The sequence below is a fragment of the Leptonychotes weddellii genome, chromosome 5 (genome assembly GCF_054177405.1).
Source record: "Leptonychotes weddellii isolate Sample4059 chromosome 5, ASM5417740v2, whole genome shotgun sequence".
Taxonomy (NCBI): Eukaryota; Metazoa; Chordata; class Mammalia; order Carnivora; family Phocidae; genus Leptonychotes; species Leptonychotes weddellii.
In genome coordinates this window covers 529,944-546,628 of record NC_138373.1, presented here as the reverse complement: position 1 = coordinate 546,628, position 16,685 = coordinate 529,944, and the positions used below count along the sequence as shown (strand labels likewise).

The 16,685-nt window shown below is 57.3% G+C and overlaps 1 protein-coding gene and 1 long non-coding RNA gene across 2 annotated transcripts; one reads left to right on the top strand and one right to left on the bottom strand.

The window, feature by feature from the left end:
- Positions 1 to 3,838: 3,838 nt before the first annotated feature.
- LOC145721468 (uncharacterized) lies at positions 3,839 to 7,275 on the bottom strand. Its single transcript, XR_014145155.1, has 2 exons — positions 7,077 to 7,275; positions 3,839 to 5,578 (listed from the first exon to the last, which is right to left on the bottom strand). It is a non-coding gene; the product is annotated as an uncharacterized LOC145721468 (long non-coding RNA).
- On the top strand, positions 6,601 to 14,345 carry COX19 (cytochrome c oxidase assembly factor COX19). The gene is made up of 3 exons (XM_081819194.1): positions 6,601 to 6,740; positions 7,267 to 7,382; positions 11,357 to 14,345. Exons 1-3 carry the CDS (start codon positions 6,659 to 6,661, stop codon positions 11,429 to 11,431), a joined length of 273 nt encoding a protein of 90 aa, XP_081675320.1. The 5' UTR covers positions 6,601 to 6,658; the 3' UTR covers positions 11,432 to 14,345.
- The last annotated feature ends 2,340 nt before the right edge of the window (positions 14,346 to 16,685 follow it).

Genomic DNA, 16,685 nt, shown 5'->3' with positions numbered 1-16,685 from the left:
AACCAGACCCATCAGGTTAGATGCCCGACCCTGCCCTATGGGCATCTGGACCCTACTGGTGTTTCCTGGAATTTCGTGTGGACAGGGCCAGCAGTGTGTGACTGCAGGACTTTGCACAGGCCCCTGTGCCCCTGGTGACCTCCGACCAGAGCGCCCAGGCGAGGCCAGCTGCAGACCTGGAACTTCTCAGGGCCCGGCCAGCAGGGCTGCCGCTCGGGTCGCTGGAGTCACATCAGGCCCCTGAGGGGCGACCAGGGTTTGGCAGAGAATCTCTCTGGGCACCAGGAGTGTGGAAGGCTCTTCCACATCCAGGCCCTGGAAAGGCGGGGGCGGGAGGGACCCAGCGGAGTGCGGGGGGCCCCCCCGGGGCTGGTGGTCCTGCAGAGCCGAGCTGCCCCGCCTGTCTCTGGACAGGCCTCGGGCTGGGGCCTCAGTGCACCAGCCTGGCAGGAGAATTTATGCTCGTGAACTCCAGCCTTTTCAGGGTACGGTTCTCTGCAAGTTTTCACCAACTCCTACAGTCATGTGACCACGCCCACGCTCAAGATGTGAAACAGTCCCATCCCCCCGGATTCCCGCGCCCCCCGCGGGGAACCCGGCCCCGCGCCCCTGCGCCCCCGGATCCCCACGCCTCCTGCTCGGATCCCGGCCCCGCGCCCCTGTGCCCCCGGCTTCCCGCGCACCCCGCGCCGATCCCGGCCGCGCACCCCTGCGCCCCCCGGATTCCCGTGCGGATCCCGGCCCTGCCGCTGCACCCCTGCACCTGTGTCCTGTCCCTACTGTTCTGCCTGAGCCAGACGTCATATCCACAGCAGCACGAGTAGCAGGGGTGCAGGGATCACCGCGTAGCAATCACGTGCGAGCACGGGGCCACGGGGCGGGGGGAGGGGCGGCGCGGTGCGGGACTCCCACGGCCTCACTGGCCAGGGCTTGGGAACCGATTCCTGGAACATCCACCACCTCGTCCCTGGAATGTGTGAAAACGCCAGGTTCCACGCAAAGGGGTTCAGGTAGAAGGTAAAACTGAATTTGCTCATCAGCTGACCGTAAAATAGGGAGACTGTCCTGGATTGTCGGTGGGGCCCAGTGGGATCACAGGGCCCAGAAGGGAAGGAGGCAGTGGAGGTGAGCCAGAGCAAGGGCCTCGTGGGGGCTCCCAGGGGCAGCCCTGGCTGAGCCGGGGTCATGGGAACAGCCGCGTTGGGCTCTGACCTCGGGAGTGATGTTGATGAGCTTGTGTTTTCAAGCTTCAAGAGTGAGGGTTCAAGTGTCAGAGGCCACAACCTGTAACCTATGACCTGTGACCTAGCTTTGGAGTCACGCAGCTTTGTCACCTGGGGGGGGGTCCCGAGGCTGCCCCAGGTCCAAAGGGAGGGGAACTGCATGGGGGAGGGGCAAGGTTCAAGAAGAGTCTGTGGAGGACAGAGGTGGGGAGCGCCAGTCCCATCTGCCCCCAGAGTCGGCCCTTGTCCCCTGGGGACGCGCTCAGGGTCCCTCCTCCCTGCGGGTGTGGCCGGTTCCTCGTATCTCTGGTCCTGGGGCCCCGATGCCCAGGGCCTCGCTGATGCTGACGGTGCTGGCCAGGCCTTGGGAAGCGCCCTGTCCCCGCGACCCCCCAGGCCACCTCTCCTCTAGCTGCTCATCCGGGGCCTTCCCCTCCTGAGCCTAAAACCGTAGCAGCAACCAGTGTCCCTCCCACAGGGCCCTTCCTCGGCAACTTCTAGAAAGGCCTGCTGCCCCCTGGCTACCCCCTGTCCCCCGGCACTGGGGAAGGGTCCCGCTCAGGTCCCCAGCGGCCCCACCGCTCACCACTGTGTGAGTCCTGGCGCTGCCGCAAAACCAAGACCCACAGCTGGGCGTCTAAAAGTCCAGAAATACACTCCAGCGGTCAGGACGGTGGTGCGGGCAGGCTGGGTCCTCGCGGGCTCTTGGGGAGGACCCGGCCTGCTGCTCGGGCCTCGCCCGCCATGGCCCACGGTGGTCTCACCTCGAGACCCTTGCCTCACATGCAGAGACCGCTGGGCACGTCTTTTGTGGGCGCCACCCGTCAGCCCACCGCAGCATCCCACAGGCTCTTTCTGGGAAGGAGGCGTTTGGGTGGCTGTTTACCCGTTTAACTAGATAATGGACGCACACCCACGGGGGCTCCAGAGTCCCCTCCCCTCTGGGCCCCTCGCCCATGCGTCCTCCCAGAGACGCTCCGGCTTCTGCGTGTGGTGCTCTTGCTGTGTTCATCATTGTCCTGACGTGCAGCGAGCCCCTCGTGTCCAAGCGCGCAGTTCGACGAGTTTACATACGTATGCAGCCGGGAAACCCTCGCCACATTCCAGACCGTGAACCTCCCTTCCACCCCAGAGTCTCCTCCGCCCTTGTCTCCCTCCCTCTGTTCAGTTGCTCTTTATTCTTGCGGTGACAGTGTGGCCGGATCAGACCCCGGACGGTTGCCTCGTCTCCTCTCTGCCGTTCTCTCTCTCAGTCAAAAACATCCTGCTCGAAATACCTGCGTGCCCGGTTTCAAGGGATGTGCTGTAAAAATAAGTTCCTAGAACCAGAAGCCCTGAGCCAAGGGGCTGCACCCCGTTAGACTCTGGCTGATGTTCGCTCCACACCAGGCGGGGCGTCGTACCCACTGTCCCATGCGCGGCCTGGCTCTCCCCACCAACCTCCCCTATGGAGGGCATCGGGAGGGGCCCTCACCTTGCCGGTTCCCCACTCCCCATGCCGATGCTGGGTGGGGGGCTGCTGGGCTCCACTCTGCTCTCTCTCCTCTCTGCCCACCCCTCCAGTCAAGGCCAGCTCCCCGATTTTCTCAGCCTGAAGATCAACTTTTTTTTTTTTTTTAAAGATTTTATTTATTTATTTGACAGAGACAGAGACAGCGAGAGCAGGAACACAAGCAGGGGGAGTGGGAGAGGGAGAAGCAGGCCTCCTGCTGAGCCGGGAGCCCGACGCGGGACTCGATCCCAGGACCCTGGGATCATGACCTGAGCCGAAGGCAGTCGCTTAACCAACTGAGCCACCCAGGCGCCCCTGAAGATCAACTTTCAAGCTCAAGACTCTAAGCGTCAGGGCCCTGCCCACACCTACGGTGACCCGACTTTTCTGGGCCAGCTGGAACTCTTTAAAGGGGGAAAATAACCTAAAGGGGTGGGAGCGGTGTACTGGGTGGAATGGCCTCCCCACCCAACAATTCATGTCTCCCTAGAACATCAGAATGGGCCCTTATTTGGAAATAGAGTCTTTGCAGATGTAATCAAGTTTAGATTGCGATTAAGGTGGCCCTAAATCCAGTGACAGGTGTCCTTATAAGAGACAGAAGAGTAGAGGACACAGACACAGAGAAATTCAGGTGACTCTGGAAGCCGAGATGGAGGGTGTGGCCCCAAGCAAGGAACGTGGGGCCACCAGGAGCTGGACGAGGCGGGAAGGACCCTCCCCGAGTGCCCTCCGAAGGAGTGTGGCCCTGCCCACCTCGGGTTCAGCCTTGTGGCCTCCAGAACTGGGACAGAATATGTTTCTGATGGTTAAATTTTTGGAGCTTTGCTATGGCAGCCTCAGTCTCATATAAGCAATGTTCAGGAAAATCTCCCAATACTCAGGAATAAGGCAAATGGGTGACACCGTGTCCCTTCATTGTATCCTCAAAGCCACGGTCCAGCCAGTCTGCCTGAGCATCATTCGACCCTCCCAGGAGCGTCGCTGTATTTGACTTACCGTTTATTATTGACCAGGCCCAGGTGCCCTCAAGCTAGACGTTCACATGTAGGAAACAGAAAAGCTGCAAGTGATTGATTTTCCTGTAAAAGTGCAAATCACTTCTGTCTGGCAGAAAGGATAATCCCGAAGGTTATGGTTTATTGCCCCATGAGCTATTAACCTGTTGTAGGTCCAGCTTAGCAATCCGACTCCAGCATCCTTTCTTTTCCTCTGACCAGATGTGGATATATCGGGGTTGGGGCGCCCTTCTCAGAACCAGCTTTGCCATCCGGCCAAACCCCTTCATCCATGCATTAAATGAAACTAACACATGTGCAGTTTATATTTCTCTGAGAACTGTGTTTTCATCCTTTTGAAAAGTATACTTTTGCAGCAGACTGTATTAAAGGGGAGAGATCTGCTATATCTAGTTTCAGGCAAGGTTCGATCCAGGGGCTGTCTTAAAGGGGGAGTGTCTCAGCCTGAGGTTGAGCACCCCCAGCTGATGCCAGGCAGGCCGTCTCCACCAAGGCCGGCCCACACTGCAAGTTCTTGGCAAAGCAGATGGTCTCTGTTTTACACCTCTGAGCTGCGGATGTTTGTTACACGGTGCCGGGTAGCTTGGACACTGGCTGCGTCACCTTGGATGAGACTTGACCTCTTTGTGTTTCTCTACGTGTGAGGTGAGGGATAAGAACACCTGCTTAACCGGGTTCCTCCTTGAGATACTACTAACTGAAGGTCCACTGTATGCCTGGCACTGTTCCAGGGGCCCCACGCCAAACAGCCTAGCACGGAAGAGGGGTTCCAGAAGCATCAGTTTCTTCCCCCACTTCTTTATCTGTGCGCCGCAGATGAAAATCCCTTCCTTCCCTCCCAGCCAAACGTTTCACATAAAGCAATAATCATCTGCCAGGTACAGACGTGTCAATTAAAAGCTGGTTGTCACCTCGGGGTCTCCAGGCCTCCAGTGCTTCATTGGTCCCTCAGGGCTGCTGGATGGAGAGGCTGCAGGCAACCTTGGGGGGCAGGGCTGTCCTCTTTACCGCTGAGTGGTGTGATCTAGTCAAGTGGAAAAGTGCTATTTGCTGGGCAATAAAAGCGTCTTTTGTTCACTGCCCTGGAAACATATTAATGAATAACCTAGTGTGTGGCCCCTGGTTCTAGCCACATGAAACAGTCGTTTATGTGACAAGATCAAGGTGCAATTTTCCTTTTGTAGTTTTTAGTGGGCCCAGAACACCAGGTTGATCAAGGCCTCAACGGCTGCAATGGGCTTTCCCTGTGGACCCCCAACAGGCCCCAGTGGCATTCAGGGCCAGCTCTGCCAGCACTAGACACACTGCTAAAATGCAACCCCAGGCACAGAGATCCAGTGGTGCACACTGAGGAGGGGCAGGTGTACTGGGGAGCCAGCGAGTGAGGAGCTGGATGCCTTCCAGAGGCCTTGAGGAAGGGGCAGGCCCTGAGGTGGGGGCTGTGAGGGCTCGTTGGCCAGGCACTTCTCTGCAAGGCCCCTGAGTTGCCTGAACTGCTCCTAGTCCTGACATTAAAAGGAGGCATGGTGCTGGATCACGTCAGGGACCGGGGGGAGGGGGTAGCTGGTGAGCCCTGTTGCTGAGGCCCCAATCTGCTTATCTCTAGGGCCTGGCACATGGTTGGCACGCGGGTGGGATGGATGCATGGATGCAGGTTGGAGCTCCTGGCAGAATCACAGAGCGCAGGTGCTCTGGGAGGGCAGTGATCCACTTCCTCCCTCCAGATGAAATCCAGAGGCCCAGTCTGGGGATGAAGGGTGGTTGCCCCGGGTACAGGGCTGGGAGGAGGCTCTGCGTGGGAGAGCTGGGGTCTCCACCGAGCCCTTTCACTGTTGTTCTCGCTGCTATAAGAACAATAGTAATAATAAGTGACCACCAGAGCCGTAACTGTTCTCGAGGCACTTCTAGTTTGTTACAGGTTGAGCTGCATCCCCCGCCCCCTGTTAATTCATAGGTTGGAGACCTACCCCCCCAAACCTTAGCAGGGGACCTTTTGTGGAAACAGGATCATAGCAGATGTAATTAGGATGAAGTCGTTAGGGTGCACCCACCCAGTGTGGCTGGTGTCCTTGTAAGCAGAGGACATCTGGACACAGACACACGGGGGGGGGACCCCACGGGAGGGTGAGGGCGGAGACGGGGTGTGCGCAGGAGCCGAGGAGCCCCAAGACTGCCGGCGACCACCGCGGCTCGCGCGCGGCCTGCGGCGGGGTCTCCCCAGAGCCTCCAGGAGGAGCCAGCCCCGCCAGACGTCCATCTCAGACGTCTGGCCTCCAGAGCCAAGAGCAATCACACTTTTGTTGCTGGAGCTGCCCGGGGTGTGACACCATGTTGTGGCCGCCCTCACTCCTTCCTCCCCCGCAGGTCAGCCCCGCAGACACCTGGGGATGCAGAGGCGCCGCACAGCCTGCCGGACCCTGCGAGTGCACCTGCTCTTGGGCTTCCTGTGGACTGAAGCTGTGTCTTTGGGCAAACTGCTGAGCCTCTCTGGACTTCCGTTTCCTCCTCATAAGGAGATGACAGCTGGCCTCTGCCACTGGGTTGCTGTGAGGGTCAGACTGGAGGAGACTGGCAAGGACTGGGCAGAGCAGCCAGGCTCAGGGCCTTTCAGAGCCCAGCTGGGGCCGGGCCCGGGCAGGGGGCGGGGCCTGTGGTGCGGGGGCGGAGCCTCTGCGGCCAGGGGACCGGTCCCAGCGGCGGGGAGGGGCCCGGTCAGTAAGGGGTGGGGCCTTCCAGGCGGGGGCGGGGGTCCGGCGGCGTGTGGGCGGGACCTGTGGCGAGGGGGCGGGGCCCGGGCGGCAGAGGCGGGGCCTGACGCCCGTGGCCGCCCGCCGCTCGACGTGCGCCGCGCTCTCGCGGGGCCCGCTCGGCGCTCGGCCCGCCGCCCTGCGTACGGCGCGCGTCGCAGTCCGGGGCTCGCCAACATGTCGACCGCCATGAATTTTGGGTCCAAGAGCTTCCAGCCGCGGCCCCCGGACAAGGGCAGCTTCCCGCTGGATCACTTCGGTGAGCGGCGGGCAGTCGCCGGGCTCCCGCGCCGGGCCTCGGGTCCTGAGTGTCCGGTGGCGCCGCACGGCCCCGCGGTGCAGGTGGGGAAACCGAGGCCCGCCGCGGGCCCGCGCGGGCGGGAGCGGGACAGGGCCGGAGCCCCGCGGGACGGCCCGGCGCGGAGCGGCTGGCGGGAGCGGGGCGTGTGGCGGACCCGCCGCGTCCGGGCCTGCAGGCTGGTAGCCAGGGACGCGTGCGCGCCTGGAACGCCGTGCTGAGCCCCGCAGGTTTGTGGCCGGAGTCTGGGTTTGGGGGGAGCCTCTGTGGAAGCCGGGGCTCCGAGAGTGGCCTTACCGACTGTTGTGTGGAATGTTTCAACCCCGCAGCGAAGGTGGAACAGTCCCACGTGAGCTCCCCGGTGGCCAGGTGCTCGCCTCCCAGCGTGGCGTCCGGCGTGCTGGGGGAGGAAGCGAGTTTTGAAAGGAGAAGCGGGCACGTCCTGTTTTCGCTTTAAAAGGAAATGCTGTTTTCCTTCTCGTTCTAGGTGAATGTAAAAGCTTCAAAGAGAAATTCATGAAGTGTCTCCGCGACAATAAGTTTGAAAACGCTTTGTGCAGACAGGAATCAAAAGCCTATTTAGAATGCAGAATGGAGAGGCAAGTACCTGCTACCATCTGTGACTTCTCGAACCTTCCTCGGCTCCCCAGAAGCGTTTCTTTCCCCAAGAGCTCGTTGCAGCGTGGCTCATTGAGACTTCTGTCTTTCACAGCTGTGTAATTGCTTGCCCCTAGAATTGAGGCCTGCCAGATTAAATGGTACTAGAAGTTGTGTAGCAATCACAGCGACCTTTCCGTGAGCGACAGCGTCATACACGGCTACATTCCTCAGAGTATTTTCTTTCCAAATTTGGGAGCTGTCATTAAGGTTTCAGAACCGTACATCATGAAAATGCTGACTGAGCCAAAAGATTTGAAGGTTGTGGGTACACGGTTTCTTTCTTTCACGTTCTCAGACCGTAAAAATGTTGTTTTGTTTCATGTAGACTCAGCTGTGCTTCAAATGTGACGGGGAGACAATAGGCTATTTTAGAAATGATGAAAGACAAAGGATTTGTTCTGTCTTGACCAGAATTTACCAGAGCTCACTTTTAAATAAAACAAATGTTCCTAACTATGATCCGTTGAGATTTTGCTTAAGAACTGTTTTAGTCCTTAATGGGGAAAGGCAGGTAATTATATAGTGGGGATGGGAACTTTTATTTACGCTTTTTGAGCCCTTCATTAGCTCATTAAGGAATCCAGTCTTCAGACGGTTTTGTCTGAAGATGGGTTGACATAAACCAATCCAGTTGGAGCCCCGTTTCCATTTTCCCGTAACAAACTCAGACGTTTCCCTCAGGGCAAAATCTCTTGTGTTTCTCAGGTCCACAGGTGTGTTGAGGGCTATTTGTGGACACGTGGGACCTTGGGGATGGGCCCTTTTGGGAGTGGGGCCATCAGATGAGGCCCTTACTCTGTCTCCGGAGTTGTTCAGGCTCACCCGCCCCTCTGAAGCTTGGATTAATCACATTGTGCAGGCCAGAGTCCCCAGCACACACAGGTAGCTGCTCCTGCTGGGAGTTGTTCCGGAGTTGTTACGGAGTTGGGCTGCTTGTGTCCCCAGAGAGGCTCCTGGCCTGCCTGGTGAAGGGCCAGCAGAAGGGCCCTGTCTTTTCTCCCCATTTGACCCTGGGAGTGAGCTGCCTGCTCTCCGTGTGGCCATGCCTTGCTCAGCACAGCTTCTGGAGACCAGCCTCCCCTGAGGCCTGCTGAGGTCGATGGGGACCAACGGATGCAGCTGGCCACTCTGTGGGTTCAGTTATTTCAAGTGGCTTTGCTGGCTGGTCAGGCGATGTTAAGATAAATTTAAAGGGTACATTGTGTTTCTGACTTGGTCAGTGATTTTGGCCATAGACTTTTGGATGGTTTTTAATGAAAATCCATGACCACCCGGATTCAGTATCTAGGTTTTGCACATTTGCTCCTCCTGCTTTTTACAAACCTCTTTTCTTCCCTTTCCCTTTTGTGCTGAAATCCCAGACATGACTTACTGGTTCGTGCCTCTGTATGCATCTATGTAAAAAACTGGATCACAACAAGTTTTTAAAGTTGCCTCTTGAGGCCGTGGGCCGTTGTAGCCAGATGGGGAAGTATGTGTGCTGTTGTAGCTGTGGGCCACATTTTCTCATGGGAAAAGCTGTTAAGTTTGGGATTGCGTTGTTGGCAGAGAAAACAAGTACACCTACGATCCGCGATCTCAAGGCTCTGTAATCATGTCACTTGGGTCCCCGTGCCATGGGGCGGTCATCGGGCCATGCAGCCGCATCCCGGAGCGCGGGTTGGTGTGAAGGCCAGGCCTCCCGGAAATCCGGTTGCCCTAAATCATGCGCTCAATGCTGGCTCAGTCCCTAAAGTACTGGACTGGAAACGGGATGGTCTCTTCCCTTATGCTAAAGGGAGGCATTGAAATCATCCTTTTGGCTTTAGAACTTGTTAAACGTTGTATTTGTTGTTTTTAGGATCTTGCCAAGGAGCTGGATTTTACGAAGATTAACAGATTTGTAGAAAGGATATTTTGAACCATGTCTTATTTGGCTTCTAGTTTTTTCCTCCTTATTCTTTCTTTGTGCCGCTAAACACGCAGGTCCGTCCTGTCGTGACAGCATGTCGGGAGGAGCACCGCTTGCCCCGTGCCTGGGTTGGTGTGCCCGCCAGCCCACCTGCCCTTCTGCAGCGGGAAGTCTGACATGGGTGTCATGGGGCCCAGTCAGGGCGTGGACAGGCTGCATTCCTTCTGGAGGCTCCAGGGCAGAACTGCTCCCTGCCTTCTCCAGCTTCTAGAGGCGCCCATGCTCCTTGGCTCATGGCCCTCCGCCCTCTCAAAGCTGGCGACAGTGTATCTCTTCGACCCTTCCTCGCTTCCCATCTGTCTCTGATTTTCAGGATTCATGTGATGAGGTTGAGTCGTCCTGGGTGACGTCACCTCAGAATCAGCAGTTAGCAACTGTGTTTCACCTGTAGCCCGAATCCCCCTCTGCCGTGGAGGGTGACACAGGCAGCAAGGAGGGTGTCATCTGGGGGTCGTTGCTCTGCTGATCACAGTGTGGTCCGAGAGGCCAGTTTCAAGAACTGTCAGCCAGATGGCCTCTTTTGCCAAGATGTGTTGAAAATTTATCATTGTTTTTCTCATTTGGGTTTAAGGAGTAGTGCGTGCATTCCATGCTGTAGAATTTAACCTGCTTCTAGATTAAATTGTACTGACTGAATTTTGCAGTTCTGGGGACATTTTCCTGAGGGGTAAGTGACAGCCATTGTGAAGTTTGGATAGAGATCATCTCCCTGCGGGGCTTTGTGTTTCTGCAGAAGTGTGGCCTGCTCCCACTGGACCCCCGCGAACCTGCAGAAAGCGGGTCATCTGAGCAGGTGCCTTGGACGTCCCGCGGTGCCCAGCATGCTGGCTGAACTCCGGGCTGCCTGCACTGGCCCGCCGGGCTTGGGGGCGGTCCGCGGGCTCAGTGGTGGGAGCCGGGACACAGTGTATGAAGTGATGGCGGGCCGTGTGTCGGCTGAGCCTGGCGGTTCCTGCGGGGACGCTGTCCCCCCTCAACCCCCACTGCCAGCAAGCAGGATGGACAGATGCCTCTGAGAGTTCGGGTCGACCCACCCCCGCCCCCAAAACAAAACAGAATGAAACCTAGGCCTCCCAATTCCCTGGAGCGTGGGCGGCGGGAGGCCAGATGGGGGAGGCTCCTGAGCTCAGCACGTGCTCTGTGCGGGGCATCCCTGTCTTCGTGGCCCTGACTTACGGGGACGTGGTGGGAGGCTGGCACACGGCTGGTTATAGGGAGGCGGTGGGAGCAGGACACAGCCGCTGGCCAGCTGTGAGACCGTGCTGGGCCTGGGGCAGGACTGAGAGGACATGGAGCCCATGCACCACGCATCTGGGTGTGTCTGATAACTCAGAGTAAAGCTAACAGATGCGGTGACCGTGAACAGCACGGGTCTGCTTACATACAGACTTCTTCGATAAATGCAGTACAGTCCTGGAAATATGTTTCTTCCTTATCATTTTCTTAATAACTCTTTTCTCTGGCTTACGTTTTGTTAGGATACACTTATGTTATAGCTGAGGTTTCTGGTCAGCAGTAGGCTGTTAGTCCTTAAGCTTTTGGGGAGCCCGGAGTTATAGACAGATCCTCGACTACGCAGGTGTTTGGTGCCCCTAACCTCTGTGTTATTCAGGGTCAGTTGTACCAAATAAAGTCTGTCCTGTCCTGTCCACACTTTGTCCAGGGCGTCTTCACAGGGACCTGGAGGCCAGGGGTCTGCTCCAGACTGGGCCCTCGGGGAGCCTCACCGTGGTCTGCCTGCTTCCTTTGGGTTCTGGCTGTGCCCTGCGTTGGGGGGCGGGTGTCTCTCTTGGGTCCAGAGGTGCAGGTGTCAGCCAGGAGGAGGAGGGCGCAGAGAGGCCCTTCGGGGCCCAGAGCAGCGGAGTCCCTGCCCGCAGGCAGCCCCCGGGACACTGGGCGGGATGGGAGTGAAAGCACAGGCCCCGTGCAGACGGCGCTCTTCGTTTTCTTCCCTTCTCGTAGGCAGCTGATGGCACAGGAACCCCTGGAAAAACTGGGATTTGGAGATTTGATCGGTGGGAAACCAGAGGCAAAAACTTAACTTCTAATGGAAGGAAGACCACCAGCTTCCCCGTGTTCTGGGACGGAGCTATCGTGCAACCTTGTCAGCTGGCGGCTAGTGGTTAGGTGCCGTGACGTAGAAGCTTCTGGAACGCCCTCCTTGACAGAAGCAGTTCATCCTGATGTTTCCCAGGTTATTTTGAAAAATTATTGTTGGTTTTAGATCTCATTTTCCCCCAAGAGTGTTAGGTTTTATCTTTATGTTGCGCGTGGCAGACTTTCTAGGGAGACCCGTGGCGGGCGGGAGGTAGGAGTGCGGAGTCACGCCCGCTTGGCCAGGGGACGCGCAGCCTGGGTGACACGGTGACTCCACGGCGTGATACTGTGCGTGGCTTCTCGGCTTTCTGGTGCCGGCCCGCTGAGTGCTCTCAGCTTCGCCCTCCCACAGAGACACGGATACTGGGAGAAGCCGTTCCTGGCAAGATGGTTTCCTTGTTGTGCTTCTTTACACTGGTTCAATTCCTGTTTTTTTTTTTAAACAAAATACAGGGTATAAACTTGGAAAGGAGAGATCGTCTGGCTTTTGACCTATTCGACTTAGTGATGTTTTTCTGGTAATGTCTGAACACCAAGTATCTTTTAACCAAAGGCTCGTTTTCTGACAGGTGCAGACTGTGTTATAGTTTAATTATAAGGCTCTGTCTATTGTCACTGGGAAGCAGGGTGTCAGGACATGTGTAGTTTGCCTCACACACGTGGTCCCCCAGCGTCTCCCTCTGAAAGAACATCCAGGCTGACCCGTGTCGGCGACGGTCCCGGGGCGTCTCGTTAGCCAGAGCCGCCACCAGAGTTGCCTGCAGTCACTTAAACCTCACACATCCTCAGGCCCTAGCCGGGATGTCTGGGCGGCCTCCGTACACGGCCAGGGTTCAGGCCCACGCACGGACTGCCACGTGTGTGGGTCTGGGCCCGGCGCTGCCTTCCCTGGCTCCCAGCCAGCTGGCTTTGGTCCCAGTGTGGCTAATGGAAGATGGCGGACACATCCCCACCCAGACAGTGACCCTGAGGGGGACAGCCAGCCATGACCCAGGTCTGGGCTCCCGAAAGTCGCCACTGCCCACTCCTCGGCCGTGGGTGGTAGAGGCGTGTCCGTGTCCAGTTCTCTGCCTTCAGCTCCTCAGTTTTCAGTCCTTCCGTGGTGGATGCCTCTTGGCTTAGACCCTCCCTGACGCGAGTCCCTCCCGCGGCTGGTGCCATGTCCGTGGTGCTGACTCTGCCCCGTTCACCACGTGGGTGGCTTAGCATCTCCTGCGCCCACTGCGGTTTGTCGCTGTTGAGTATTTGGTCTCTGTCTTACCCTGTCATGTGCTACAGACTTTTTTCACATTGTCGTCCAGTTGGTGAAGTATCTTGGCTTTTATCACCAAACCAAACTGAGCCATGAAACTAGTTTGTATCTGCTGACTGTCCAGAATTACGTATGCGCAAGGTTGTTGGTGTGGCCTTGTTTGTAGTTACGAAACACTAAGGTGACCCAGATGCCCACACGTGCGAGCTTTCAGTGACCTGCGGCTCGCGTGGCAGGGAGCGCAGAATCTGAAGTGACACGGCTGACCTCCCACCGCGGGTGCTGTACGTGAGAAAGCAGACTCTGGAAGCACCTGTAGTAACAAGGAAGACGGGAAACCAGAAGTAGCTGCACGTTTGTGCAAACACGAGATTGAGGAAGGACAAAGCAGACACTGAGGAGGATGGAGGATGGTCGCCGGTGTGCCGTGTAGCTCTGCCTCTGAGCCGGATTCCTGTTCCCCGTGCTCAGAAGTGACACCGCGGTGGGGGTGGGGCATAGCGCCCCCTGCAGCTGTGGAAGGCAGGAGTCGGACCGGGCTGGGGACGAGAAGACACGGTCTGTTCTCTGGCCAGCTCTGGAAGCGAGTGTTCTAGGACCGGAGAACTGGGGAGCGCAGAGAAGAGCCGGGGTCTTGGGAGTCCCTGTTGCGTCACAGGTAGGGTGGCTGGACAGAGAGACGGACTTAGGTGTTGTGCGTGCACCCATGTGGGCACCTGCCGGCTCTGGCAGCCAGGGGCCTCGAGCAGCGACACCTGCAGCAGGTGCACACCCACGCCCCATCTCGGGCCGCGGCCGGGGTGCTGCTCCCGACGGCTGGAACCAGGCTCCTGAAGGGCTGGCTGGCGCCCGGGCCAGAGTGGGAAATCAACCTGAGCCCGGGCCATTTTGTGTCAGAAAGTAAGGAATTGCCGGAAATACGCTAGGGGTTTGTTGGAAGCCACGTCTGGGCCAGTTTGAGCCACAGAATATTGTACCGGGTTAGTCTTCAGAATCAGTGACTCTGCACGAGTCCACGCCAACAGTATCACTACTGGGATCCCTGTCGGTGGGGGAGAGACAGCTCCTGGCGGTGGTCTGTCCCCCACAGAAATAGCAGGGGGGACGGCAGCCACAGGGGCTGTCGATGAGAACCGGCCGGGGGCCTGGAGTCGGGCCGAGTGTGCCTGGTCTGGGGCCTCCCTCAGTGCAGCAGAGACGTCGGTGTGGTCATGCTGGGCGACCTGCCCACGGCTCATGTCCCCCTCTGACACCCTCCTGGGGTGTTCTTACCTCACTGCAGTGAGCAGACTCCAGACAACACACGGTCTGCAGAGTAAAGACCGGTGCTCTTCACAGGTGTCAGGGTCCTGAGAGACCTGGGGTCCGGGGAGACAGACCGACGGCCACGCGGGCCCCGGGCCAGGAAGGGCAGTGACGGGCAGCCGCTGGGGCCCAGCGATGTGCAGGCTGTTACCAGGACGCTTGGATTCTTGTTCTGTGGTTATGTAAGGTGGTGGTTGGGGAAGCTGGGCATATGAACTCTGTCCTATTTTTGCAAATTTTTGGGAGTCTAAAATTATTTCAAAGTGAAAAAAGTATTTTGCATTAAACTGGTTGAACTTTCCATATGCGTGGTTGAGTAAATTCTCATTCTGAGGTGCATCCAGTGGATTTCGAGGCAGGTGATAAGACAAACGGTTTCGGCAAGTGGGGGAGGAAGCGTGCGAGGAGAGGTCGCGGACAGCTTCCTGGCGCAGCCTTTGATTTTCCAGATCTGAGTTGTCAGCCGCATGGTGCGTAGGGTGCAGACGTCCTGTCCATGCCAGAGCACCCAGTCCTCCGGCCTTGCTCACGTAAAGCGCCCGCACACTGGTTGCAGGAAGCCAGCAGCGGTATTCAGAGGCGCCCAAAGACAACTTCCAGAACGTTTTCCAAGTGTTCTCACGCGGGAGATAGGCTGGGGAAACCGGGCCTCCACGGTCAGGCCTGGGCCCACAGCCACCTTCCCTGAAGATGAGCCCCTCAGTCTGCTTCCCTCCGGCCCCTGGGGTGGGGCACGCCGGATGTGACACGGCCTCAGCCACCTGAGAGTGTCCAGGGGCGCTCGGGGTGTAGCGCTGGGGTTCCCTCTGCCCAGGGGTCCCACCATCAAGAGCAAGACGGACTCTCCCCTCCATGAAGCGTCCTGTGCTCACTTAAGTCACCGCAGACCCAGTGGTGTAGACAATACAGATTTATGATCTTACGTCATAAATAGGCCCACAGGGCTGTGTTTCTTCGGGGCTCTGGCCAGAGTCTGTTTCCTTGTCTTTCTGGCTTCTAGAGGCTCTCACGTTCCTTGGCCCGGGGCCCACCCTCCGGGAGAGCGTCCTCTCTGTCCTCACCTGTCCCTCCCATCTTCTCCCTGATTCTTGATGCTCCTGCCTCCTCACCAGGACCCTCCTGATGACACTGCCCACCCAGATAATCCAGGGTCCCCTGCCAGCCCAAGATCATTAACCTGACCGCCCCCTGGAAAGTCAGATTCACGGGGTCTGGCCAGGGACGCGGATGTGGACTCTGAGGACCGCACCGCCCCACACCGCGAAGAACCCTAGCAGTGATGTGAGGGGGACATGGAAGCATGGGGCCTGGATGGGCCTTGGGGCCAAGCTGCTGGATGGTGAGTAGCTCACGCATGCCCGTGTCCAGAAGACGTGCTCTCACACGGCTGTGAGGCTTTGCCTCATTATCTGCAGCAACCCAGTCATGGATCGAATTTTCTCAGGGCTGGGTTTAAAGCCCATATTTTTCTGAAATCTTTGGCACTTGCTTTGCAGCTGCTTCTTGCTGGTGGATGATAGTGAACGGGTATGTACTTGATAAACAGGATCAGGTCAGAGCCAGCCCCTGCGTGTATGACGTGACCCTGTTCCTGTCAAGTGTTCGTCTCTAATTTTACGTACACGTGAGAGGTGTCTGGGATCCCGTGCAGTGAACGTTCACGATACATGTCCGAGTGACAGAATCATCTGGATGTATGTGGCTTTTCTCCATGTATTTTTCTTTATGATTGCATTTTATAACAAGCATGTATCGTTTTTATAGAAACAAATCATTAGCTTAAGAGCTTGTTGTGTTTGGTTATTTTATATCACCTATGAATTATATGCCTGTGGTTGCAATTTTATATTGTCCATAAATAGCCCGGTTTATTTTTCCTGGGAAAACCGCATTGATTTTATGTCCAGATACAGTTCTGCAAAGCACGTAGGGCAGCCGGGGGCGGGCCTGGTGCCACTCATGGTGGCTTCATGGGCCCTTTGGGGGAGGAGTGTGGCGGTCTGCTCGGGTGTCCCCTTTGGGGGCCGGGACCCTCGGGGCCTCCTCGAACGAGGGCTGCTTTCTGTCTGCGCAGCTCACTTCATGCCCGTCCTTCCTGGGAAAGAATGAGCTATCTGTGCCTGTCATTCCGGCCACCGGGCGTTTGGATTCAGTCTTTCAGTGAGATTATTTATGGGCGAGAAAGCAGAGATTTTATTATTGCAAGAAACATCAAAGAGCTTTCTATCAGGCCACAGAAGTGACTTTGTCGTAGTGAGTAAAATTACCAATCTCTAGTCTTGTGCAGGAATGGAACCAAATTCACGGCGGCCTGTGCACAGAACTTAGCAGAGGGAAGGGGGGGCCCTCCTGGGAAGAAGGGTCCAGACCAGGTGGCCGGTGCCAGTCGGTCTGATGGGGCTCCGTCAGGGCCCTGCTGCTGGTGGCCTAGAAGGACGTCATCCACCAGCGTACTTTCATTAGGGGACATGCCACGTGTTCCCCAGGCGTCCAAGGCCTTAGGAAGCCTGAGACCACTGTTGTGTAGGTTTGCTGGGCACTCAGGAAGGCGGGAGCCCAGGTGGCTTCTGCTGTTGTGTCGTGGTCTTGCTTTAAAATGCTCCTCTGCTGGCCCAAGTGGTGAGCAGGTCCGGGAATGTTC

Bases quoted from the DNA above. Each gene is read 5' to 3' on its own strand.
- COX19 (XM_081819194.1), top strand. From the start codon at position 6,659: ATGTCGACCGCCATGAATTTTGGGTCCAAGAGCTTCCAGCCGCGGCCC. The intron at 6,741-7,266 runs GTGAGCGGCGGG...TTCTCGTTCTAG, and splicing joins CTTCCCGCTGGATCACTTCG to GTGAATGTAAAAGCTTCAAA. The intron at 7,383-11,356 runs GTACCTGCTACC...TCTCGTAGGCAG, and splicing joins AATGCAGAATGGAGAGGCAA to CTGATGGCACAGGAACCCCT.